This window comes from Tamandua tetradactyla, chromosome 3 (assembly GCF_023851605.1).
Source record: "Tamandua tetradactyla isolate mTamTet1 chromosome 3, mTamTet1.pri, whole genome shotgun sequence".
Classification (NCBI taxonomy): Eukaryota; Metazoa; Chordata; class Mammalia; order Pilosa; family Myrmecophagidae; genus Tamandua; species Tamandua tetradactyla.
In genome coordinates this window covers 29,340,789-29,368,595 of record NC_135329.1, presented here as the reverse complement: position 1 = coordinate 29,368,595, position 27,807 = coordinate 29,340,789, and the positions used below count along the sequence as shown (strand labels likewise).

General features: G+C 38.0%; 1 protein-coding gene across 1 annotated transcript in view; it reads right to left on the bottom strand.

The window, feature by feature from the left end:
* Positions 1-297: 297 nt before the first annotated feature.
* Positions 298-27,807, bottom strand: part of ELP3 (elongator acetyltransferase complex subunit 3) — a 145,085-nt gene continuing 117,575 nt past the window's right edge. The window contains exon 15 of the mRNA XM_077152883.1: positions 298-1,010. Within this exon, the coding sequence (XP_077008998.1) occupies positions 934-1,010 (77 nt within the window). The 3' untranslated portion in view covers positions 298-933. The remainder of the gene's footprint in view (positions 1,011-27,807) is intronic.

Genomic DNA, 27,807 nt, shown 5'->3' with positions numbered 1-27,807 from the left:
CCATATTAAAAAATTAAAATTCAGGGAACAGTTTCTGTGAAAGCAATTCTTGACATAAAGCCCACACAACCTCAGACACTTGCTCAGGACACAGAAAAGGGAAAACCAACTAGTTGCTTGGCACCACACTGTGACTGCCTACATTGTTTTGCAGTTATTGAGCATTTGAAAAGTAAAAGCAGTAAAAAATGTGAAATAATGGGTATTTGTAATGGCCAGTCTTAATGGTAGACTGTTGAATGGGCAAGGGCTAGTGGATGACTATAATTAAGCTTAAAAAACAAAAACACAAACCCACAATTTTAATTCCTTTTACTCCATCACACTATTTCATGACATCAGCACAGTAACCAGAAGATTTCCAATTTCAAAAAGCCTATTTTCTTAACTTTTGCTCAAATGCATATATGTAGTTAAAGGCCAGAGATCAAAGACTGACAGTTTACTATGTTCCAACCTAGCCTTTTGACCTTACAGTACATAATGTAACTTACTGCTAAGTTTGCTCCTCAAATGACAATACTCAATTTTATTTCATTAATTATGGGGTCCAAATGCATCGATTAATTTGCTTTTGCTGCTGTGTCTGAGTCAAAAATTAATCCCCTGCAGGCATATCTCTGGCAGATTTTCAAAACTGGGTAAATAATTTAAGTTTTAAAACTGAAGTGACTTCTTAAGAACATGCAGGAGGGGGAAATGTAGGAGCTCTAAGTGCCTGAGACCTGCTGGGCTTTGTCAGTAGATGTCCCTCCCTGTCACTGAAAGCATTTTCCAGTCTCTGAAGCTGCAGGATGAGGTGATGCTCTCTGCAAGGGGGACAGTCATGTAGGTCATTTGCTTTGGTCAGCCTCTCTGATGAGCACTCAAGAAATCTTCAATCTTTATTTTCCATGAGAGAAGATACTCCATAAAGATGGAGTGATGTGGCCATTATTTTAGCATCTTTACCATATATGGACCTTGTAACCTGTAGCCAATCTTTCTGTAATAATTCCTGGTGCCAACTCCTAAAAAAGCAGGAAAAAAGCAAGAAAAGAGTATTTAATAAGCATAACTTCAAGTAATTCTCAAAAGTCCGCAAAATTCTTCCCTAGCAGCCTCACATTCTCTCATACTCTGAATCACAGAACAAATTCCATTTCTGATAGAATCTCATTTTAATAAGTTTAGAACATTTTTATTACTTTTAATCCAAGTTACATTAAAATACAGAAATTACTATCTATAGAGAAATACATTCCCTTTGATTTCTAACAAACTCAAGGCATTTAACACATTTATAGACAATAAAATGTGCACATTATTATATTCCAGAGGCTGTGTACTGGTATCATGCAGTACTACATGAGGTATTCTGGGTGAATAAAAGGAGGATTTAATATATAAGATGCCTATACTCCAACAAGGCCAAGTGTTATGGTTTCCTAGAACTTTGAAAGAGAAGAGGAGCTGGAAAATGGGATGTTCACACAGCTGCCAGCAGTAAAGGTATTCTGAACTAAGACAGTACTATACTCATGTACTGCAAGTGATAATTCAATTTCAGCAAAACAACATCAGTCACATTAAATTAATGCAACTTAATTTGAATTTTTATGTCTTAGTTTTGTTTGTATTAATTTATGTATTTATTTTAATAATTAGTACTATAAGTGCAAAGAGTTCACACCAGGTTTGTGTTTGGATATATTTAAGGAATACTAATGGGTTTAAGTCAATATTAAACATCTATGACATTTTTTTTTCTTTAAAAGGGAACTGTACATTACTTAAGTTTGAAAAAGACTATTTTTTTAACTTTTTTTTATTGTATGGTATAATATATATACAAACCAAAGAAATAAAAAAGTAATAGTTTTCAAAGCACACTTCAACAAGTAGTTACAGGACAGATCCCAGAGTGTGTCATGGGCTACCATACGATCCTCTCAGATTTTTCCTTCTAGCTGCTCCAGAATATAGGAGGCTAGAAGGCTTAAATATTTTTTTATCATCACAATCGACTTTTTTTCCTACTTTTTTTGGGAAAAATAACATATACACAAAAAAGCAATGAATTTCAAAACATAGCACAATTAGTTGTAGAATATATTTCAGAGTTTGACGTGGGTTACAATGCCACAATTTTCAGATTTTACTTCTAGCTGCTCTAAAATACTGGAGACTAAAAGAGATAACAATTTAATGATTCAGCATTCATATTCATTTCTTAAATCCTATCTTCACTGTATAACTCCACCATCACCTTTGATCTTTCCATCCCTCTCTTTAGAGGTATTTGGGCTATGGTCATTCTAATTTTTTCATATTGGAAGGGTCAGTCACTAATATGGGGTAGGGAGATGGAACTAGCTGATGTTCTAGAGAGGCTGAGCCCTCTAGGTTTCCAGACTTATCTGGACCAGGGTACCCATCTGGAGGTTGTAGGTTTGTAGAAAGTTACTCTAGTGCATGGAACCCTTGTGGAATCTTACATATTGCCTTAGATGTTCTTTAGGATTGGTTGGAATGGTCCTGGTTGGGGTTTGGCAGGTCACGATAGGTAGGAAGGTCTAACCGAAGATTGTTTAAGAGCAACCTCCAGAGTAGCCTCTCAACTCTATTTGAACTCCCTCTCCCACTGATATTTTATTAGTTACACTTCTTTCCCCCGTTTTGGTCAGGCTGGAATTGTGAAAAAGACTATCTTTAATGATGGCTCTATAATAATTACATCCACATATAAGAAGCTGAGCTCATAGGATAAAGTATGGCTCACATGGTGGTATATAGGAGTTAAGATCAATTAGGAGTGGTTTGATCAGCTAGAAATTAGTTTGAGATTGGACTTGCCAAATATTTTATAGGTCTGTGGCCTGGGCCAGTTCATTTTCCTGAGTTTCCACTTTCTTGTCTGTAATAAAGCACATACATGAGGATGTAAGGATTAACTGAGATAGTCCATGAAATATGGTTAATCCAAGCCTTGAATTTCATGGAAACATTGGTTGACTGTTGTCATTAAAACTTTTCATGATCTGATACCTGATTACCTTTCTCGCTTCATCTCTTGCTACTCTCTGCTTAGATGGTATGCTCCAGCCTTAATTTTTTTTAAGTTTCCTGAGTGGGTAAGGCTCTTTCTCTCACATTTCCTGGTCTGTGTTCAAGCTTATGCCTCTGCTAGAAACATCCTTGGCCCCTCTACTCACTTAACTCCTGTTTATTCTTTAGTTCTCAAGTTAAACACTATTTCCTCTGGAAAGTAATTTTTGACCTCCCAAATCTTAGTTAATTCTACATCCTTTGTGGATCCAGAGCAATCTATACTTCTCCCACCATAACTCTCGCTACAATGGATTGTAAATGCTTATCTATCTCCCCTAAAGAAAATAATTTTATACATCTTGTTCATCACTATATAACGAATGATTGGTATTATGCCCCCCAAAAGCACTTACTGAACTGATTAAATGAAAGGCAGAAAGTTTTGGCATGAAATCAAATAACTGTTAGTTCTCAAGTCTGTCATCATTTTTTAGTTGAAACATTTGTTATTTAGGAATAGGATTTCCCACTGTTGTTTCTTACTCCCTTGAAAAATTTTAAGTACTAAGAAAATAAAACTAAAGCTGATGTGAGGGAGGTAATAAAATTATATCAGTTCACCAGAGACCTTCCTTTTTAACTGAAGGATTACTCATATTCTGTCTTGTGCAATTTCTCATTTTCTTTGTATTATGACAAAATTCCATTCAATTTTGTGGCTTGGGGTAGAACAAGGGAAATGTAAAGCATGAACAAATAAGTGGTTCAGGCAGCAGATAAGACCACTGAACACGGGAAAACATTTCATGAAAAAAAAAAGGGACTCAAAACCCTCAGAGGGGTAAAACCATCTTATTAATTGCAGTGTATCCTACAGGTGTATATATGCAGAAGCTAAGACCCTGCAATTATCCTCCCAACTGGAGAGAAATGAATGCTAACGTCACACAAAAGACATGCTATTCATAATATCCCCAAACAGGAAATAACCCAAATATCTATCAAGAGTAGAATGATTAAATTGTGGCATATCTGTATAATGGAATTCTATACAGCAATGAAAAAGAAATGCTACACATCAATGGAAAGGGAACTATAGCCACTTGTAACTTTGATAATTCTGACTGAAAGAAACCATATATAAAAGATTTAAGTCCCTATTGTGTATTATTTTGAGTATACCTAGTAGTGGGATTGCCAGATGATGTGTTAATTCTATAGTCAACTTTCTGAAGAACTGTCAAACTGTCTTCTACAACGGCTGCAACATTTTACATTGCCATTAGCAATGAATGAGTGTTCCTACTTCTCTGTATTCTATCCAACACTTGTAATTTTCCATTTTTTAAATAGCTATCATTCTCATGGATGTGAAATGTATCTTATTGAGGTTTTTATTTGCATTTCCCTAAAGGTTAATGAAGTTGAGCATCTTTTCATGTTATTTATGGCAATTTAGATTTCTTCGGAGAGATGTCTATTTAAATCTTATGCCCATTTTTAAATAGGGTTGTCTTTTTGTTGTAAAGTTGAAGGTTTCTTGAAATATTATGGATATTAAACCTTTGTTGGATATGTGGTTTCCAAATACTTTCTCCCATTGTGTATATTTCATTTTACTTTCATGAAAAAGTACTTTGAGGCCCATAAGGTTTAAATTTTGATGAGGTCCCATTTATGTATTTTTTCTTTTGCTGCTGGTGCTTTGGTTGAAAATCTAAGGAGCCATTTCTTAACAATGGGTCTTGAGGATGCTTCCCTATGTTTTATTCTAGAAGTTTTCTAGTTCCAGGCATTATATTTAGATCTTGGATCATTGTGATTTGACTTTTGTAAAGATGTTAAGGAGTTGTACTTTCTTTTGAAAATGGAGGTCCAATTTTCCCTGCACCATTTGTTGAGGAGACTATTTGTTGAGGAGACTATTCTTTCCCAATTGAGTGGTCTTTGCCCCCTTACCAAAAATTAGTTGGACATAAATGTGAGGGTTGATTTCTGAGCTCTCAATTCATTGGTCTATATGTCTATACTTGTGCCATTACCATGCTGCTTTGATTATTGTAGCTTTGTAATAAGTTTTAAGATAACGAAGTATGAGTCATTCAACTTTATTCTTCTTTATCAAGATAGCTTGGTTAGTTATGGCCCCTTACCCTTCCATGAAATTTGATGATTGGCCTTTCCAATTATGCCAAGAAGGTTGTGGGATTATGGTGAGTGGAAGTGACAGTGGGCATCTTTGTCTTGTTCTTAATATTAGAGGAAAAGCTTTCTGTTTTCCACCATGGAGTATGTTAGCGTGGATCTTTTCATATGCCCTTTATCATACTAAGGAAGCTCCCTTCTATTGCTAGTTTCTTTTTTGGCATGGGCAGGCACTGGGAATCAAACCCGGGTCTCCAGCAAGGCAGGTGAGAACTCTACCTGCTGAACCACCGTGTCCTCCTGTCTATTCCTAGTTTTTAAAGTGTTTTTATCTAAAAGTATTGCTGGATTTTGTCCAATGCCTTCTCTGCATCTATGCAGATGATCATGTATTTTTTTTCTCTTCATTATGTTAATGTGGTATAATACATTAATTGATTTTCTTGTGTTGAATCACCCTTGCATACGTGAGATAAATCCCATCATGTATACTTTTTAATTTTATTTTTACTTTTTTGTGTGTGTATATTTCTTTCAATGTGTGTTGGATTTGGTTTGCTAGTATTTTGCTGAGAATTTTTGAATCTATATTCATAAGAGATGTTGGTCTGTAGTTTTCTTTCTTGAGGTATCTTTGTAGAAGATGTTGACCTTTTAGAATGAATAAGGAAGTGTTCCTTCCTCTCCAATTTTTTTCAATGAGTCCGAGCTGAGTTGGAGTTAAGTCTTCCTGGAATGCTTGGTAAAATTCTCCTGTGAAGCCATCAAGTTTTGGGCATCTTTGTTGGGAGGTTTTTGATTACTGAGTCAATCTCTACAAGAATTGGTTTACTGAGATCTTCCATTTTTTCTTGAGTCAGTGTGGGTAGTTTATGTGTTTCTAAGAATCTGTCCATTTCATCCAGGTTATCTAACTTACAGGGTTGCGGTTATTCATAGTACCCTCTTATAGTCTATTTATTTCAGCAGGCTGGTAGTAATGTCCCCATTTTTATTCCTGATTTACTATGTCCTCTTCGTTCCTTTATCAGTCTAGCTAAAGGTTTGTCAATTTTATTGGTATTCTCAAAGAACCAACTTTTGGTTTTGTTGATTCTCTCTGTTGTGTTTTTGTTTTCTATTTCATTTATCTCCATTCTAATCTTTGTTATTTCCTTCCTTCTCATTTTGGGTTTAGTTTAATCTTCTATTAGTTCTTGAGTTTTGACATTAGGTCTCTGATTTGAAATCTTTTTTCTATTTTAATTTAAGCATTTAGAGCTATAAATTTCTCTCTCAGCCCTGCCTCTGCTATACCCTTTAAGTTTTGGTATGCTGATTTTCATTTTCATTCTACTCAAGCTATTTCCTAATTTTGCTTCTGATTTCCTCTTTAACCCACTGGTTGTTTAAGAGTATGTTGTTTAATTTCCACATATTTGTGAATTTTCTATTTCCTCTTTTGTTACTGATTTCTAGTTTCATTTCATTGTGGTTGGAGAATAGCATTGTTTGATTTCAGTATTTTGGGATTTATTGAGACTTGTTCTGTGCCATAAGATACAGTCTATCCTAGAGCATGATCCTTGTGCACTTGAGAAGAATGGGAATTCTTTTGTTGAGTGTTGTACTGGTGAAGTGTATTGGTGTTGTTTGGTGAAGTACTCTATAGTTGTTTGTTAGGTATAGTAAGGTTTAGTTTATCAGCCAAGTCCTGTATTTCCTTATTGATCTTCTGACTTGATATTCTGTTCATTATTGAACGTGGTATGTTAAAGTATCTTATATTAACTACTATTAACATAGAATCATCAGTTTCTCCCTTCCAATCTGTATTTGCTTCATGTATTTGTGTGGCTTTGCTTCTAGGTGCATTTATAATTGTTGTGTCTCCTTGTTGAATTGACCCATTTATCAGTAAATAATGACCATTTTTGTCCATCATAATTGCTTTTGACATAAACTCTATTTTATCTGGTATTAGTTTAGTTATGCTTGTTCTCTTCTGGTTACTACTTGCATGGTATATTTTTTTCCATGCTTTCACTTTCAACCTATTTATGTCTTTGAACTTAAGGATAGTCTCTTGAAGACAGTATAAACGTGAGCCATGCTTTTTTATCCATTCAGCCAATCTCTGCCTTTTGACTAGAATATTTAATCCATCTGTGTTTAAAGTCTCTACAGATAAATGCAGGACTTTCTTCTGCCATTGTGCTATTTAGTTTTTTAAAAGTCGTGTATCTTTTTCCTGCAAGTCTTCCATTAATGCCTTCCTCATATTTACTTAATTTTTTGCCCTGTACCATATTGAGTGCCTCCTCATTGCTATCTGGATATATTTTTCATTCTTTTTCCCTTGTAGTTACTATGGGGTTAAAATTCAACATCTTAAATATTTAACAATCATATTTGATTTGATATTAACTTGATCTCAGTAGCATATGAATATGCTTTTCCTATATCCCTCAGTCCCTTCATCTCTTTTTGTTCTTTTTATCAATTATATCTTTGTATACTGTAAGTCCAATACTTCTCCCATTGGCCCATAGGACTTACACGAGCCCCTCACCCACTGCTCCTCTACCTTGTACTGTCAGGCCAAAATGGAAGGAAAAAAAGACTTGGACTGTTTTGAAAACAGGTTGCAAGCTCTAGGAGGTAGGGATTATTGTGTTTTATTCACTGCAGAATTGTTAGTACTTCGAATAGTGCCTGGTACTCAATATATATGTGTTAAATGAATGAATAAGAGAAAGAGGTCAGAAACAGGGACTTCACTTAGGAAGCTATTACAGTAATCTAGGTGAGAAATGGCAGTGTGCAAAACAGGGCTCACAGTCATGAAAAGTAGCTGGAATTTGGACAGGTTTTCAAGGTAGAGCCACGAAAATGTGTTGATGGATTAAAATGTGGAGTGTGACAGAAAGAGAAGGGTCAAAGATGACACTCCTAAGGTTTTTGGCCCAATAAAAGAAAAGTTTGGAAAAATAAGCTGTCATTTACTGAGAGTGAGAAAACTGTGGTAGGAAGGGTTTAGAAGGACAAAAATCAAGAGGCTGGTTTTGGACATGCTAAATGTGAAATATCTACTTCATTGAATAATATGTGATTTTAGAAGCTTTCCTTGCTCTGAAAGAGCTATAAGGAGTGATGGTCTCTTGGAATGTTGCTCTAGATAGCAGTATCTGACAGGAGTAGTCATCTTGCTACCAAGAGGGGAGTTGGCTGTGGATGAGGCATACCTGCGCAGGATTGCAGAATAGAAAGAGACAAACTTCTGATGTTTCAGAACTGCTGAATTAAAAAACTCTGAAACCACTTTACCTACAAACTCCTTGTTATGAAGTAATACATTTTCCATTTGGTTTAAGGCAATTTGAGTTGAGTTTTCTGTTACTTGTAAATGAAATTATCACAGCTGACAGGCTAATAAGCTCGGGAAAGGAAGAGATAGACACGTGAGGTCAAGTTACCCTTTAAAATCAGAATCCCGAGTGACAATTCTGATAATGATATTCTCCTATTTAAAATCTCTAATGGTGTGCCCCAAGATCAAATTCAAATCCTTTAGTCTGATATACAAAGTATCTCATACCCAGATTCTGCTTTGCCTCTTGAGCTTTAGTTCTCGCCACAAATGATTTTACTACTTATAGTTTAGGATTACCAAACCACTCAATTTCACTAATACACTGTATTGGCTTATGCTGCTAGTCTTTTCAGATGCCACTCTTTCAGTAGCATCCTACTCCACAAGTACATTCCCATTCATACTTCAACCCCCAAGTGGGGTATCATTACTACTAGGAAACCTTTTCACACACTTCCCTTTTCTAAAAGGAAACCACAATTAATTACTCCTTCCCTCCATGCTAGCTGTATGCCTTAATTATACTGCTAGTGTTTGTTTGATCACACTATGCTTTATTTTACCTGCATGTCTATCTCCACTCCTAGAACATAAGCTCTTAACACCAATGATTTCTATTAAGAGGGCATACTACAGGGTCTAACTTATAATCAATATGCAATAAATACCTGCAAATATTTTAGGCCTGTACTCAGCTATTTTTTTGTTGTGTATATACTAAGAAATGTCTCCTGGAGGGTGTAGTAAGGAAAAAAAAAAGAAAAAAAATTGGCTGTATGTTAGGTGTCAATACGGAGAATGACTCCATGTAAAGGGGGTGAAGAAAGATCAGGGCTTTTCAACCTAATTACAAATTTCCTACCTTGTTAACTAAGAGATTGAGAGCCAGCTTTCTGTTTATACCATTATCTCTGTATCTAATGAAAACCACCAACAAATTTTGCAGAAATATTGGTTTTTTATGTTTCTGTTCTAATTTTTATAAAACAGACCATTTTCTACGGACTTAGCAAAATTTATCATGGAGATTACAAACATACAAAAGTAGAGAAGAGATGATAGTATAATGAACCTCCCTCTATATAACCAAGCCCCAGCTTCAACAATTATCAACTTATCTCCCAGACTTCTAGTGCTTCTAGCCTTCTACTCACTCATATGAATTTATAAAATGTATTTTACATTTCCTTTTGGTTCTGCTCAGCTCAGTCACTGGAGACATGTTTAATTCTGTTCTTTTATAATTTCTCTTTCAAAAAGAGATGATGGGGGAGTTCTGGGAAGATGGTGGAATAGGATAGGTCAAGTTCACCCTTGCCTCAAAGAACATTACAGCTAGAGAAGGGATGGGAAGGTGATTGGTGATTCAAAGGGTGTAAGTGACCTGGGAGGGTCTTCTACACCACATAGGGAGCCCTGCTTGCAAAAGCTGAAGAACTGAGACACAGAACTGGAGAGTGTACAGCTGGTGCCAAGAGCCTAATGCATCCGATTCCAAATGAAAGCCTGGAGCCCTCAGGAGTACATGGACGGGGAGATAGGGACTAGGAAGTCCAAGCTGCATTCCTTGAATAAGCTATCCTCATGGGCGCAGCCCTACAACCCGCAACTCACCCCACACCCCACACCCCACGCACCTGAACTTCGTCACCCACCCCTCCTCCCCACGCTTCAAGCACCCCCCAAACGTAGGTGCCCCACACCCCCACCTCAAGGGAGTGCGTGCCTGCCCCAGCCCAACCCGCCTCTCCTGTGCAAGCACAGTCTCACCGTGCCCCTCCTGAGGCCCACTTCCCCATCCCTGCCCCATGCAGGCAGTTGCCAGCGCATAAAGGCTGTGGCGCTTACCTTCATACCGAGGTTACACTTGCCCCCCTCCACCTCTATGCACATGTACATCAGTTTACGGCCTCCTCCCAGATCTGTGCATGTGGATGCCCCATCCCCCACACTTCCCCCCAAATCTGGGCAAGTCCTGACCTGTGAAGCCTGGCCACATCCGCCCCCAGCCCAAGCTGGCACAGCCCCAGCCGGCTGCCCCTGAGCTCTGTGAACATGCACACAAGGCACATCGGGGCCCTGCCACCCCAGGCCCATGCAAAGCCACATCCTCCTGGCCACTGGATGCCCACGCATTCGTGCACTGACTTCTTGACCTGAACGCATGAACTGCCATAAGCCCTGCATTCTGCTCCATATCCATCCCACAAATACAAAGCTTTAGAATTGAAGGAAATAAACTTCCAAAGTAAACCAATCCAGATATTTACATGATGCAAAGACAAAAGAAGATCATTAAGCATATGATGCAGGCAGATATAGCTCAGCCTAATGACCAAATTAAAAAACCGAGGAGGCACAAACTTTGGAACAACTAATCAAAGATGTTCATATAACTCTACTAAATAAAATAAATAGTATGGCTACTGACATAAAGGAGATCAAAAAGACACCAGAAGAGCATAAAGAGGAAAGAATAAATAGAAAAACAGTAGATACCACAGAGATTAAAGATGCTGCAGATCAAATAAAGAATATACTAGGAACAGGCAACAGCAGATTTAAGAGGCAAAAGAAAGAATAAGTGAACTAGAGGAAAGGATAACTAATTTTGAACCCTCAAAACAGCAAATGGCAAAAAAGATGGAAAAATCTGAATTGGATCTCAGTGAAATGATGGACAAAACAAAGCACACACCTTCCCGCCGGACTCACGGAGAGGCGCCCATAGCTCGGGGAGTACTTGGGGCATGTCCAAGGGGCCAAGATGGCAGCTTGGTAAGGTGCACGCGTTTTAGTTCGTCCACCAGAGCAACTACTAAATAACCAGAAACAATACAGAGCAGCTTCTGGAGCCACGACAGAGACCGGACACGCAGCATGCCCCAGTCTGGACCAGCTGGACCCGCTGCGAGTCTCCGCGGCGGTGAGTTCCCTAAGCCGTGTGCACTTCCCCAAGCCGCGGCGGCCGGTGGCCGGTGCCCCGCCCTCACGGGCGGCTTCCCGGACCGGCGGCGAGGCTCTGGACCAGCTGCGAGTTTCGGAACAGTGAGTTCCCCAAGCCGCGGCGGCCGGCGCCCCTCCCCCACAGGCGGCTTCCTGGACTGGCTGCGAGTCTCGGAGCAGCGAGTTCCCCAAGCCGTGGCGGCCAGCGCCCCTCCCCCACGGGCAGCTTCCCAGAGGGAAAGGAGGGAGTCTCCAACAGTAGCAGGGACTGAGTCCGACCGAACACCAATAGTGGCACTAATGAACAAATTCTGACTACTGAAAATAGGCCCCCAGCTCAGGCGAAACTGATCGGGGCGGAAGTCTCCTATTGGGCTGGCTGGAAGGGAGGAAAGGGGATGAAACAGAGCCTTCTGTGGCTGTTTCTACAGAGGCTTGGTTGCCTCTGGACTCAGCGCCGGGTTTACACAGGCTGCAACTGCCCCAAACGCAGAAGCAGGCTGCTTTCAGGGCTGTCTCCCATCTGAACCGTCCCCACGGGAGGGGTGAAACGCAACTCAGGTGGAATCCCTCTCTCAAGGAATTCAGATCCCAGGGCTTCGCAATTTGAAGCCATTAAAACCAGCCTACAACTTTTTCTCTGTCTCCACCATGCCCCCAGCAGGGAGAGCCTTCCAAAGTTAAAGGAGCCACAACATATTTTGCTGGTGGGACCCGCAGACAGACAAGCGCCACATACTAGGCAGGATAAGAAAAACAGAGCCCAGAGACTTCACAGGAAAGTCTTTCAACCAGCTGAGTCTCACACTCAGGGAAAACTGACGCAGGTGATTCCTTCCCCCCGAAAGGAGGCCAGCTTAGTCCGGGAAAACCCGGCTGGAGTCTGTAATACCTATGTAGACCCTCCTAAGGGTAGGGAGGGAAAAGGCACCTTACAAGCAGGACAAGAAACAAGAAAATAAGAACTGAAAATTTACCCTCTGTTAAATGAAACTTAAGCTAGAGGCCCAGAAAAAGCGGAACTGAAGGTCAATGAACAGATAGACAACAAACTCATCTAGCAAGAAAACCCTAGGTAAGATAAGTGAAAGCAATCTCCAGAATAAACTAATTAAGGTAATTAAATGTCCAGACGCCAGCAAAAAATAACAAATCACACCAGGAAAATTGAAGATATGGCCCAGTCAAAGGAACAAACCAATAGTTCAAATGAGATACAGGAGCTGAGACAACTAATTCTGAATATACGAATAGAAATGGAAAACTTCTTCAAAAAACAAATCAATAAATTGAGGGAGGACTTGAAGAAGGCAAGGAATGAACAAAAAGAAGAAATGGAAAGTCTGAAAAAACAAATCACAGAACTTATGGGAATGAAAGATACAGTAGAAGAGATGAAAAAAACAATGGAAACCTACAATGGTAGATTTCAAGAGACAGAGGTTAGAATTAGTGAACTGGAGGATGGAACACCTGAAATCCAAAAAGAAACAGAAACTATAGGGAAAAGAATGGAAAATTTTGAGCAGGGTATCAGGGAATTGAATGATAATATGAAGCGCACAAATACACGTATTGTGGGTGTCCCAGAAGGAGAAGAGAAGGGAAAAGGAGGAGAAAAACTAATGGAAGAAATTATCACTGAAAATTTCCCAACTCTTATGAAAGACCTAAAATTACAGATCCAAGAAGTGCAGCGCACCCCAAAGAGAACATATCCAAATAGGCGTTCTCCAAGACACTTACTAGTTAGAATGTCAGAGGTCAAAGAGAAAGAGAGGATCTTGAAAGCAGCAAGAGAAAAACAACCATCACATACAAGGGAAACCCAATAAGACTATGTGTAGATTTCTCAGCAGAAACCATGGAGGCAAGAAGACAGTGGGATGATGTATTTAAATTACTAAAAGAGAAAACTGCCAACAAAGAATTCTATATCCAGCAAAATTGTCCTTCAAAAATGAGGGAGAAATTAAAACATTCTTAGACAAAAAGTCACTGAGAGAATTTGTGACCAAGAGACCAGCTCTGCAAGAAATACTCAAGGGAGCACTAGAGACAGATACGAAAAGACAGAAGAGAGAGGTGTGGAGAAGAGTGTAGAAAGAAGGAAAATTAGATATGATATATATAATACAAAAGGCAAAATGGTAGAGGAAAGTATTACCCAAGCAGTAATAACGCTAAATGTTAATGGACTGAATTCCCCAATCAAAAGACACAGATTGGCAGAATGGATTAAAAAACAGAATCCTTCTATATGCTGTCTACAGGAAACACATCTTAGACCCAAAGATAAACATAGGTTGAAAGTGAAAGGTTGGGAAAAGATATTTCATGCAAATAACAACCAGAAAAGAGCAAGAGTAGCTATACTAATATCCAACAAATTAGACTTCAAATGTAAAACAGTTAAAAGAGACAAAGAAGGATACTATCTACTAATAAAAGGAACAATTCAACAAGAAGACATAACAATCATAAATATTTATGCACCGAACCAGAATGCTCCAAAATACGTGAGGAATACACTGCAAATACTGAAGGAAATAGACTCCGTCTACCATAATAGTTGGAGACTTCAATTCCCCACTCTCATCAATGGACAGAACATCTAGACAGAGGATCAATAAAGAAACAGAGAATTTGAATATTACAATAAATGAGCTAAACTTAACAGACATTTATAGGACATTACACCCCACAACAGCAGGATACACCTTTTTCTTAAGTGCTCATGGATCATTCTCAAAGATAGACCATATGCTGGGTCACAAAGCAAGTCTCAACAAATTTAAAAAGATTGAAATCATATACAACACTTTCTCAGTTCATAAAGGAATGAAGTTGGAAATCAATAATAGGCGGAGCGCCAGAAAATTCACAAATACGTGGAGGCTCAACAACACACTCTTAAACAACCAGTGGGTCAAGGAAGAAATTACAAGAGAAATTAGTAAATATCCCGAGGCGAATGAAAATGAAAACACAACATATCAAAACCTATGGGACGCAGCAAAGGCAGTGCTAAGAGGGAAATTTATTGCTCTAAATGCCTATATCAAAAAAGAAGAAAGGGCAAAAATTCGGGAATTAACTGTCCACTTGGAAGAACTGGAGAAAGAACAGCAAACTAACCCCAAAGCAAGCAAAAGGAAAGAAATAACAAAGATTAGAGCAGAAATAAATGAAATCTAGAACATGAAAACAATAGAGAAAATCAATAAGACCAGAAGTTGGTTCTATGAGAAAATCAACAAGATTGATGGGCCCTTAGCAAGACTGACAAAAAGAAGAAGAGAGAGGATGCAAATAAATAAGATCAGAAATGGAGGAGGAGACATAATCACTGACCTCACAGAAATAAAGGAGGTAATAACAGGATACTATGAACAACTTTATGCTAATAAATACAACAATGTAGATGGAATGGACAAGTTCCTAGAAAGGCATGAACAACCAACTTTGACTCAAGAAGAAATAGATGACCTCAACAAACCAATCACTAGTAAAGAAACTGAATCAGTCATTAAAAAGCTTCCCAAAAAGAAAAGTCCAGGACCAGACGGCTTCACATGTGAATTCTACCAAACATTCCAGAAAGAATTAGTACTAACCCTGCTCAAACTCTTCAAAAAAATTGAAGTGGAGGGAAAGTTACCTAATTCATTCTATGAAGCCAACATCACCCTCATACCAAAACCAGGCAAAGATATTACAAAAAAAGAAAACTACAGACCAATCTCTCTAATGAATATAGATGCAAAAATCCTCAACAAAATTCTAGCAAATCAAATCCAGCAACACATTAAAAGAATTATACATCATGACCAAGTAGGATTCATCCCAGGTATGCAAGGATGGTTCAACATAAGAAAATCAATTAATGTAATACACCATATCAACAAATCAAAGCAGAAAAATCACATGATCATCTCAATTGATGCAGAGAAGGCATTTGACAAGATTCAACATCCTTTCCTGTTGAAAACACTTTAAAGGATAGAAATAAAAGGGAACTTCCTTAAAATGATAAAGGGAATATATGAAAACCCCATAGCTAATATCATCCTCAATGGGGAAAAATTGAAAACTTCCCCCTAAGATCAGGAACAAGACAAGGATGTCCACTATCACTACTGTTATTCAACATTGTGTTGGAAGTTCTAGCCAGAGTAATTACACAAGAAAAAGAAATACAAGGCATCAAAATTGGAAAGGAAGAAGTAAAACTCTCACGGTTTGCAGATGATATGATACTATATGTCAAAAACCCTGAAAAATCCACAGCAAAACTACTAGAGCTAATAAACGAGTACAGCAAAGTAGCAGGTTACAAGATCAACATTCAAAAATCTGTAGTGTTTCTATACACGAGCAATGAACAAGCTGAGGGGGAAATCAAGAAACGAATTCCATTTACAATTGCAACTAAAAGAATAAAATACTTAGGAATAAATTTAACTAAAGAGACAAAAGACCTATACAAAGAAAACTACAAAAAACTGTTAAAAGAAATCACAGAAGACCTAAATAGATGGAAGGGCATACCATGTTCATGGATTGGAAGACTAAATATAGTGAAGATGTCAATTCTACCTAAACTGATTTACAGATTCAACGCAATACCAATCAAAATCCCAACAACTTATTTTTCAGAAATAGAAAAACCAATAAGCAAATTTATCTGGAAGGGCAGGGTGCCCCGAATTGCTAAAAGTATCTTGAGGAAAAAAACGAAGCTGGAGGTCTCACGCTGCCTGACTTTAAGGCATATTATGAAGCCACAGTGGTCAAAACAGCATGGTGTTGGCATAAAGATAGATATATCGACCAATGGAATCTAATAGAGTGCTCAGATATAGACCCCTTCATCTATGGACATTTGATCTTTGATAAGGCAGTCAAGCCAACTCACCTGGGACAGAACAGTCTCTTCAATAAATGGTGCCTAGAGAACTGGATATCCATATGCAAAAGAATGAATGAGGACCCGTATCTCACACCCTATACAAAAGTTAACTCAAAATGGATCAAAGATCTAAACATTAGGTCTAAGACCATAAAACAGAGGAAAATGTAGGGAGATATCTTATAAATCTTATAATTGGAGGCAGTTTTGAGAACGAAAGAAAGAAATGGGAACTCCTCAAAAATTAAACACTTTGTGCAACAAAGAACTTCATCAAGAAAGTAAAAAGACAGCCTACACAATGGGAGACAATATTTGGAAACGACATATCAGATAAAGATCTAGTATCCAGAATTTATAAAGAGATTGTTCAACTCAACAACAAAAAGACAGCCAATCCAATTACAAAATGGGAAAAGGACTTGAATAGACACTTCTCAGAACAGGAAATACAAATGGCCAAAAGGTACATGAAGAGATGCTCGATGTCCCTGGCCATTAGAGAAATGCAAATCAAAACCACAATGAGATATCATCTCACACCCACCAGAATGACCATTATCAACAAAACAGAAAATGACAAGTGCTGGAGAGGATGTGGAGAAAGAGGCACCCTTATCCACTGTTGGTGGGAATGTCAAATGGTGCAACCACTGTGGAAGGCAGTTTGGCGGTTCCTCAAAAAACTGAATATAGAATTGCCATACGACCCAGCAATACCATTGCTAGGTATCTACTCAGAGGACTTAAGGGCAAAGACACAAATGGACATTTGCACACCAATGTTTATAGCAGCATTATTTACAATTGCAAAGAGATGGAAACAGCCAAAATGTCCATCAACAGAAGAGTGGTTAAACAAACTGTGGTATATACATACGATGGAATATTATGCAGCTCTAAGAAAGAATAAACTTATGAAGCATGTAATAACATGGATGGACCTAGAGAACATTATGCTGGGTGAGACTAGCCAAAAACTAAAGGACAAATACTGTATGGTCTCACTGATATGAACTGACATTAGTGAATAAACTTGGAATATGTCATTGGTAACAGAGACCATCAGGAGACAGAAATACGGTAAGATAATGGGTAATTGGAGCTGAAGGGATACAGACTGTGCAACAGGACTGGATACAAAAACTCAGAAATGGACAGCACAATACTACCTAATTGTAACGTAATTATGTTAAAACATTGACTGAAGCTGCATGTGAGGTATAGTTTCTTTTTCTCTCTATTATCGCTTTATTTCTTTTTCTGTTGTCTTTTTATTTCTTTTTCTAAATCGATGCAAATGTACTAATAAATGATGAATATGCAACTATGTGATGATATTAAGAATTACTGATTGTATATGTAGAATGGAATGATTTCTGAATGTTTTGTTAGTTAATTTTTTTAATTAAGAAAAAAACAAAAACAAAAACACACAAATGTAAGAATCACTGGTGTCCCTGAAGGAGAAGAGAGGAGTAAAGGGCTAAGAAGATTAAATGAGGATATAATGGGGGAAAACTTCCCAACCCTTATAAAGGACATAAATATGCAAATCAAAGAAACCCAATGAACTCCAAATAGACCTTTTCCAGGACACATATCAATCAGTTGTGTTGAAGAGAAGGAGAAAATCCTGAAAGTGGCAAGAGAAAAACAACCAACTACATTAAAGGCATATTGCATAAGTCTGAGTTCAGATAACTCAACTGGCTCTATGGAGGCAAGAAGGTAGTGGTATGATATATCTAAGATCCTAAAAGAGAGAGACTTCTAGCCAAGAATTCTGTAACCAGCCAAACTGTCCTTCAAAACTGAGGTAGAGATTAAAATTTTCACAGACAAACAAATCCTGAAAGAACCTGTCGGTAAGAGACCAGCCCTACAAGAAATACTAAAGGGAGTTCTGCCAGTTGAAAAAAAAAAAAGAGAGACCAGGAGAGGGAGGTCTGGAGGAGGGCACAGAATTGAAAAGTACCAATAAGGACAACTTCAATGATAAAAAGAGAAAGAGGGAAAAGAATGAAATCCAAAGGATAAGATGGTGGAATCAAGAAACACATTTTCAGTAATAACTTTGAATGGTAATGGACTAAACTACCAATTAAAAGATAGAGATTGCTGAGACTCAGCATCAAAAGATTGAGAAAACCACTAGAATGAGCTGAGACTCAGCATCAAGAGATCGAGAAAACCTTCTCAATCAAAAGGGGGAAGAGTGAAAAAAGAAAGTGTCAATGGCTGAGAGATTCCAAACAGAGTCAAGAGGTTATCCTGGAGGTTATTCTTACGCATTAAATAGATATCACCTTATTAGTCGAGATGTAATGGAGAGGCTGGAGGGAACTGCCTGAAAATGTAGAGCTGTGTTCCAGTAGCCATGTTTCTTGAAGATGACTGTATAATGATATAGCTTTCACAGTGTGACTGTGTGATTGTGAAAACCTTGTGTCGGATGCTCCTTTTATCTACCTCATCAACAGACCAGTAAAACATATGGAATAAAAATAAACAATAGGGGGAACAAATGTTAAAATAAATTTAGACTGAAATGCTAGTGTTCAATGAAAGGAAGGGGTAAGGGGTATGGAATATATGAATTTTTTTCTGTTTTCTTTTTGTTTCTTTTTCTGAATAGATGCAAATGTTCCAAGAAATGATCATGTAATGATGGATATGCAACTATGTGATGATATTGTGAGTTACTGATTATATATGTAGAACGGAATGATCAAAAGTTAAGAATGTTTGCATTTCGTGATTTTTGGTATTTAAAAAAAATACCAAATTTAATTTTTTTAATTAAAAAAATTAAAAAAAAAAGATACAGACTGGCAAACCAGATTAAGAAATATAATCCAGCTATATGCTGCTTACAAGAGACTCATCTTAGACACAAGGATAGAAACAGAATGAAAGTGAAAGGATGGAAAAAGATGTTTCATGCAAGTTATAACCAAAAGAAAGCAGGAATAGCTATACTAATATTGGACAAAATAGACTTTAAATGTAAAGATATCATTAGAGACAAAGAAGGATATTATATATTAATAAAAGGGACAGTTCACCAGGAAGAAATAATAATCATAAATGTTTATGTTCCTGATCAAGGAGCTGCAAAGTACATGAGATGGACACTGGCAAAACTGAAGGGAGTGATAGATGTCTCAACAATAACAGTAAGAGACTTCAATACACCACTCTCCTCTATAGACAGAACAACCAGACAGAGGATCAACAAAGAAACAGAGAAGTTAAACAACTTGATAAATGAATTAGACTTAACAGACACACGTAGGCACCCCAAGACACCAGGATATACCATTCTTCTCTAGTACTCATGGAACATTTTCCAGGATAGATCATACACTGGGGCACAAAACAGGTCTTTATAAATTTAAAAACACTGAAAGTATTCAAAGCATTTTCTCTGATCACAATGGAATGAAGGTGGATATCAATAACCACCAAAGAAAGGGAACTTTTCACAAATATATGGAGATTAAATAACATATTCTTAAACAAGCAGTGGGTCAAAGAAGAAGTTGCTAGAGAAACCAGTAGCAATCTGGAGATAATTGAAAATAAGAATATAACATATCAGAACTTATGAGATATAGCAAAGGATGTAATGACAGGGATGCCTATATTAAAAAAGAAGAAAGAGTAAAAATTGAGGCCTTAACTACTCACCTGGAAGAACTTGAGAAAGAATAGCAAACTAACCCCAAAGCAAATAGAAGAAGAGAAATAAAGATTAATGCAGACTTACATGAATGGGAGAACAAAAGAACAATAGAAAGAATCAATAAACCAAAAGTTGGTTCTTTGAGGAAAATCAATAAAATCAATGGGCTACTAGCAAGGTTAACAAAGAAAAAAAGAGAGGATGCAAATAAACAAAATCAGAAATGAGAAGGGGATCATTACCATAGACCCTGAAGAAATAAAAGAAATTATAAGACGATACTTTGAACAATTTATATGCCAACAAACTAGACAACTTAGATGAAGTGGTAAATTCCTGCAAACACACAAACAAGCTACACTAACTCAGGAAGAAACAGAAGATCTCAACAAACCAAGTAAAGAGATTCAAGCAGTCATCAAAAATCTTCCTACAAAGAAAAGCCCAAGGCCAGGTGGCTTCACAGGGGAATTTTATCAAACATTCCAAAAAGACCTAACACCAATCCTGCTTAAACTTTTCCAAAAAAAAGAGGAAAAAGGAATACTACCTAACTAATTTTCTGACGCTAACATGATTTTAATACCAAAAATGGGTAAAAATGCTATAAGAAAGTAAAATACAGGCCAATTTCCCTAATGAACACAAATGCAAAAATTCTCAACAAAATACTAGCAAATTGAATCCAATAACACATTAAAAGAATTATACACCATGACCAATTGGGGTTTATACCAGGAATGCAAGGATGGTTCAATACAAGAAAATCAATTAATGTAATATAGCACATTAACAAATCGAAAGGTAAAAAAATCACATGATCATCTTGATTGATGATGAAAAGTATTCAACAAAATTCAACATTCTTTTCTGATAAAAATATTTCAAAAGATAGGAATCAAAGGTAACTACCACAATATGACAAAGGGCATAAATGAAAAAGTGATAGCCATACTGTACTCAATGGAGAGAGACTGAAAGCTTTCCCCCTAAGATGAGGAACGAGATAAGGATGCCCTCTGTCAACACTATTATTCAACATTGTATTACAATTTTTAGCTAGAGCAATCAGGCAGGAAAGAAAATAAAACGCATCCAAATTGGAAAAGATGAAGTAAAACTTTCATTATTTGCAGATGACATGATACCATACTTTGAAAATCCTGAGAAATCTACTGCAAAGTTACCTGAACTAAAAAATCAGTAAAGTTGCAAGATATAAAATTGATGTGCAAAAATCAGTAACATTTCTATACACAAGCAATCAGTAACTTTCTATACATAAATTGTTTAGCAACTAAAAGAATAAAGTACCAAGGAATGAACTTAACTAGGGATGTAAAGGACTTACACAGAAAACTTGTAAGATTGCTAAAAGAAATCAAAGAAGATCTAAATAGGCAGAAAGATATTCCCTGCTCATGGACAATTAAATAGAGTCAAGATGTCAATTCTACCCAAATTGATCTATAGATTCAACACAGTACCGATCAAAATTCCAATAACCTACTCTGAAGACTTGGAAAAGCTAGTTACCAAATTCATCCGGAAGGGAAAGAGACCCGAATAACTACAAGCATCCTAAAAAAGAAGAATGAAATAGGAAGATGAACACTTTCTGACTTTAAAACTTATTATAAAGTCACAGTGGTCAAAACAGCATGGTACTGGCACAAAGATGGAAATACTGACCAATGGAATCGAATCAAGAGTGCAGAAATAGACCACAAAATCTATGATCAGGTGATTTTTTATAAGGCTCCCAAATACAATGAACTGGAATAAAATAGTCTTTTCAATAAATGGGCATGGGAGAACTGGATATCAATAGCTAAAAGAATGAAAGAGGACCCTTACCTTACACCCTATACAAAAATTAACTCAAAGTGGATCAAATACCTAAATATAAGAACTAGGACCATAAAGCTTGTAGAAGAAACTGTAGGGAAACATCTTCAAGACCTACTAATAGGAGGTAGCTTCCTAAACGTTACATCCAAAGTACAAGCAACAAAAGAAAAAATAGGTAACTGGGAACTTCTCAAAATCAAATGCTTCTGTACTTCAAAAGACTTTGTCAAAAATGTGAAGAGGCAGCCAACTCAATGGGAAAAATATTTTGAGATCACACATCGGACAAAGGTTTCATATCCTGTATACATAAAGAGATCATACAACTCAACAACTAAAGAACAAACAACACAATTATAAAATGGGCTAAAGATATGAATAGACATTTTTCTAAAGAGCAAATACAGATGGCTCAAAAGCACATGAAGAGTCATTTTCATCAGCTATAAGGGAAACCCACTTTAAGACTACAATGAGATACCACCTCACACCTATTAGAATGGCTGCTATTAAACAAACAGGAAACTACAAATGTTGGAGAAGATGTAGAGAAATTGGGATACTTATGCATTGCTGCTGGGAATGTATAATGGTACAGCTGCTATGAAGACAGTTTGGTGGTTCCTTAGGAAGCTAAATACTGGCAATAGCACTACTTGGTGTATACGCAGAAGATCTGAAAGCGGTAACACAAACAGACATTTGCACACCAATATTCAAAGCAACATTATACACAATAGTCAAAAGACAGAAAGAATCCAAGTGCCCATCAACAGACGAGTGGCTTAACAAAATGTGGAATATACATATAATGTGGAATATTATGCAGCAATAAGATGAAATGATGAGATGGATGAGCCTTGAGGATGTAATGCTGAGTTAAATAAGTAAGATACAAAAGGACAGACACTGTGTGACTCCACTTTTAAGACCATGGTAAAGGCGGCTGAAGGATGCACTGACTGACAAGTAGATTGGTGAATGATGGTGTATACATATAATTGAATACTGTGGTGCTACAAAAAGAACGAGGTTTTGAGGCAGGCAACATTGTGAATGAACCTGTGGGACATTTGGTGAGGCAAAATAAGCCAGAGACAAAAGAACAATTTTTGGATGATCTCCGTTAGAAAATGCTTATAAGAACACAGATTTCTATACTGTAAGCTCTTATAGCAGACCCATTTAGTCCGTAGTGGTAATAATTATTTCTGGATTTTGAGAGGCTGTTTTATATATGTATAACCTGGTATCTAGAGATAAGAAAAAAGTTGATCAGGTTGGGATTAAGGTAATTCACACAGGGATAGAGAAGACATCGTCTATATTTTAGAACGACACATACTCTTTGAGACCAAAGGAAGAAAGGTTTACTTTGTCTGGAACCTAAATTTCCTGTAGTACTCAATCTAACTCAACCTGTCTGGATAGCTCATTTGAACAACTAAAACATAGGGAGTCCAGAATATGAATGAGGGCCTTTAATTCTCTATAACTTAATGTAATGCCTGGATATATCCTAGAATGTATTAAGCAGATAGTACTGGCAAAGTCCCTTGAGAGATGGAAAAAAAAAAAATGGAACTTTAAACTTTACCATCAGGGAATCCCCTGATATTGCATTAAACATTAGGGACACCTGAATCAAAAGGCCAAAAGCCTCGATAATGAGGCTTACTCTTGGGAAGCACATGTAGGGAGCGGAGAAGCTTAGCCTACCTATAGGTATGCCTAAGAGTCACCTCTGGAGGACCTCTTCTGTTGCTCAGATGTGGCCTCACTCTCTCTAAGCCCAACTATGGAAGTGAAATCACTGCATGGACATGACATCCAGGGTTGAAAGTTTTCCTGGTGGCATAGGAGATGACTCCCAGGGATGAGCCTGGCCCTGGCACTGTGGGAACAATGCCATCCTGACCAAAAGAGGGGAAAAAAGTGTAACTAATAAAGTATCAGTGGTTGAGAGATCAAATAGAGTTGAGAGGCTACTCTGGAGGTCACTCTTATGCAAGCTTCAGTTAGACATTGCTACCTATCATAACTTGCCAAATCATTCCAGCCAATCCTAAAGAACACCTAGGACAATACATAAGATTTTACAAAGGTTCCATGCACTACGGTAACTTCCCACACCTACAACCTCCAGATGGGTCCCTGAACCAGATAAGTCCTGAAACGTAGAGGGGCCAGTATATCTAGAACATCAGCTAGATCCATCTCCTTACCCATATTACAGACAGCTCCTTCCAATATGAAAAGTTTAGAATGGGCATAGCCCAAATACCCTTAAAGAGTGGGAGAAAGATCAAAGGTGATGGTGTAATTATAGACAGAAGGTAGGGTTTAACAAACGAGTATTACTGCTGAATCACTGTACTGGTATTTCTTTTAGTCTCCGGTATCTTAGAGCAGCTAGAAGTAAAAATCTAAAATTGTAGAATTGTAACCCATACCAAACTCTGAAATCTGTTCTACAACAAATTGTTGCAATGTGCTTGAAATTTATTGCTTTTTCATATGCTATCTTTCACAAAAAAGAAAAAAGTGATGATAAAAAATATATATATTCCTTCTAGCCTCCAATGTTCTGGAGCAGCTAGAAGGAAAAATCTAAGATGATGGTATGGTAGTCCATGACAAACTCTGAGGTCTGTCCTGTAACTACTTGCTGAAGAGTACTTTAAAAACCATGCTTTTTTCTTTCTTTGCTTTGTATATATGTTATATCATACAATAAAAATTAAAAAAAAAAAGATACCACACCTGTAATTACAGTTATGATAGGGATCACATGTAATTAAGTTTACAACAATTTACTGTCATTCTCCATGACTTATCTTCCTTTTGCTAACTGGTAAGATAAATAAAATACAGTAGAAATACAAGAAAAAAGAGCGATGATAATCTAATTACCAGATTAAAGATGTACAGTTGGTTGAAGTGCTGCACTTAAAAAACATGTAGTCTACACCTGTCCACCATTTTTATCTTCAGAAGTGTAAGAGAGCCAGTTCCTTACATCTAACATGGGACTAAATACCCCCTGGATAACCAGAAAGTTCAATGACTAAGAAATCCTTGATTTCCTAACCATCCCAGTTACAAGAGCTGCTTCTGCTCTTGGGATAGCTTTATTGGGGTTACAACTAAGCAGTCCTCAGTATTAGTAATACCTGAGTATACAGATTTTCATAATCTTATGCTCCTGGGAACATATACTTTGCCTTTATATAGTGGGTGGGCCCTGGAAACTTAACCATTACTAACTTAGAGAGTTACCAACTCAGGGACTGATATTGCGCCTTTTTAAAGTTTCTACCCTTCCTTTTAATAACATACACCTGCAAGGAGATGAAAAGCCTACCTCTGGCCCTTTGAGAAGCTTTAAGTATTCTGGGAAGGAAGGTTGACCAGTAGCTGGTCTATACTCCAAACTCATTTAAAAAAAAAAAAAATTCCCGATTTGTATTTTATTATACCTCTTGTATCTTGACAGAATAATTTTACTTGTTTCTACAACCCACAGAAAAGAATGGCAAAAATTACATCTGTGCTTAGCCAGCTTAGAGGGGAACACGCCCATTTCCTGGGCTGGGTGAAGGCTACACCAATGCTTGGATCTCCTTTCCATGCTTAGTAGGGCTCCTATTAAGTCCTCTGTCACAGTAACTTTCCTTTTGTTAGCCAGCCAAGAAAAAGTAATTACTCTCCAGAGCTGACGTCAACAGCCTCCAGAGCTGACGTTCACAGGCTGTCTCACAGCTCTCCGCATAACTGCTGCCTCCTCTTGAGGTGAAGTGAGAGTAGGCTGTACAAGTAACTGAGTTCTTCACCCCTATTGCCTGCAAGTGCTTCTGCCAAATGCTGGGTTGGGGAATGAACAGGAAAATCTGCTATATGCAGCAGTCTTCAGGGAGCCCTACTGGCAGAGCTAACAGTTGTTAGTAGTGCACTAAGGATGGTGAAAGAGTGGGGGTAGTACACATATTTCTGTTTTATCCTCCAAGTTACCTAAACTTGGACAAACAAAATTTACCTATATCAAGAGGACCTTTTTACTACTATAAAGGTAGAATAAATACTTTTATCTTCACCACTTTAACAGCTATAATGATGATGAAATGAGACAACTTACAATGTGTCTAGAGAGATAATCAGAGATTTGGCTTTAGTTACCAATGACAAAATTTGATTTAAAATCTAAAGAAACAGTCACTATATTTAGCAATGTGTTGCCTCGTCTGCCTCTGTCCCTGCTCCATGACTTTTTTGGGAGAAATTTTTTGGGGGGAGTGCATTTATTTATTAAAAAAGGTTATTAAATTGGTGAGTGATGTTTCAGCTGAGGATATTTTAGAATGAAATCGGACCCAGGGAAAAGGGCATCAAGGTGGAGGATGCCATTTGCTCCTGGACAGGATGAGAAGAGTAGAGAGCTGCTCAGCCCTCATGGAATAAGCCCTTTTTCACCTGGCTATGAAGAGCTGTGGACTCCCAATAAACCTCCAGCCTGGAGGGGACTAAGGACCGCATCTCTCTGATTCTTTTTCTGGAACAGATGCCCTAAAAACTCAAGGTACTCACACTGGAAAAGACTCCCCTCCTTTATGGTTCTCTCTCCCTCCCTTTGAAGGATATATACCATTTAGCTTACAATCAAGTTTTGGTTACTCAAAGCAGTGAGTAAAGAAAGGGAATCACACAAAAAGTATATGCCAACTGCCTGAGCCACCAGGCTATAGGAGAAGGTTAATTTTGGGTTACTCAATGTTCTCTAATAAAAATCAAAAAAAATAAAAACAAACCCAAACCTGTAAAGGATAACTGCAGGAAGATGGTGGAATAGGGCGAGCTGACTTCACCCAAGCTCCATGAAACAACAAAGGTAAAAAAGAAATAAACAACGAGGACTACAGTTGAAGTGGAGAGACATGGAAAGAGAGAGCAGGGTAAATGTCCTCAGTTGCAAGTCCACTGGGGGTGGGTGGTACATTCCTGCACACCAGCCTGTTCACACAACATGCTTGGGAGCTCTTCTCTCACACTTCTGCTGCCAGGAATTTCTTCGGGGAACCCAGAGGGCAGCAGACTTGCTTCCCCTAAGCACAGGGATCAATGGGTTGCTGCATGGTGATTGCTCCTCACCTGACGGGGGCTCCCATGGGTGCCTGGTTTTGGCGGAGACTGGTGGATCCTCCCCCGGGGAGGAGGGGAGAACAAGGAGCTGATCCGATGGCTGGACCACAAGGGAGTCTCATGGGCTCCTGGTCCTGCTCCCCTTTACCCAGAGAGGCCCGGGAGTCTTAGGCATGCAAGGAAGGAGAGGCTGGCTGAGCAACATGCCACGATTTTTTTTCTCTTTTTTCTGGTGCATGGGCCGGGAGTCAAACCCAGGTCTCCCACATAACAGGCAAGCTTTCTGTTGCTGAACCACTTGTGCACACTGCCCTGTCTAGTTTTAACAGACCCTCAATTATTATTATTACATTTTTGGTGCATGGGCCAGGAGTTGAACCCAGGTCTCCCAATTCTGCCATTGAACCACCTGCACATCTTTTCTGCCTATTTATAATAGATCCCTAAGTAGACCTGCACCCCCTACATAACATCTGGGCCTTGGTTAGGCAGGGAATTACTGACAAAACAAGTGCAAAAGAGAACCCACAATGTAAACCCTAGTAAATACAAAACCCTAGATAAGAGAAGGAAACCAACTGCAACATAACCTTACTAAGATAATCAAATGCCCCAAACACAACAGAAAATCACAAAACATGTGAAGATCCAGGCAGAAATGGCCCAACTAAATGACCAAACCAGAAGACTGGAGGAGCACAGAATATGGAACAATTACTCAAAGATAAAGGATACCAAGTAGACACC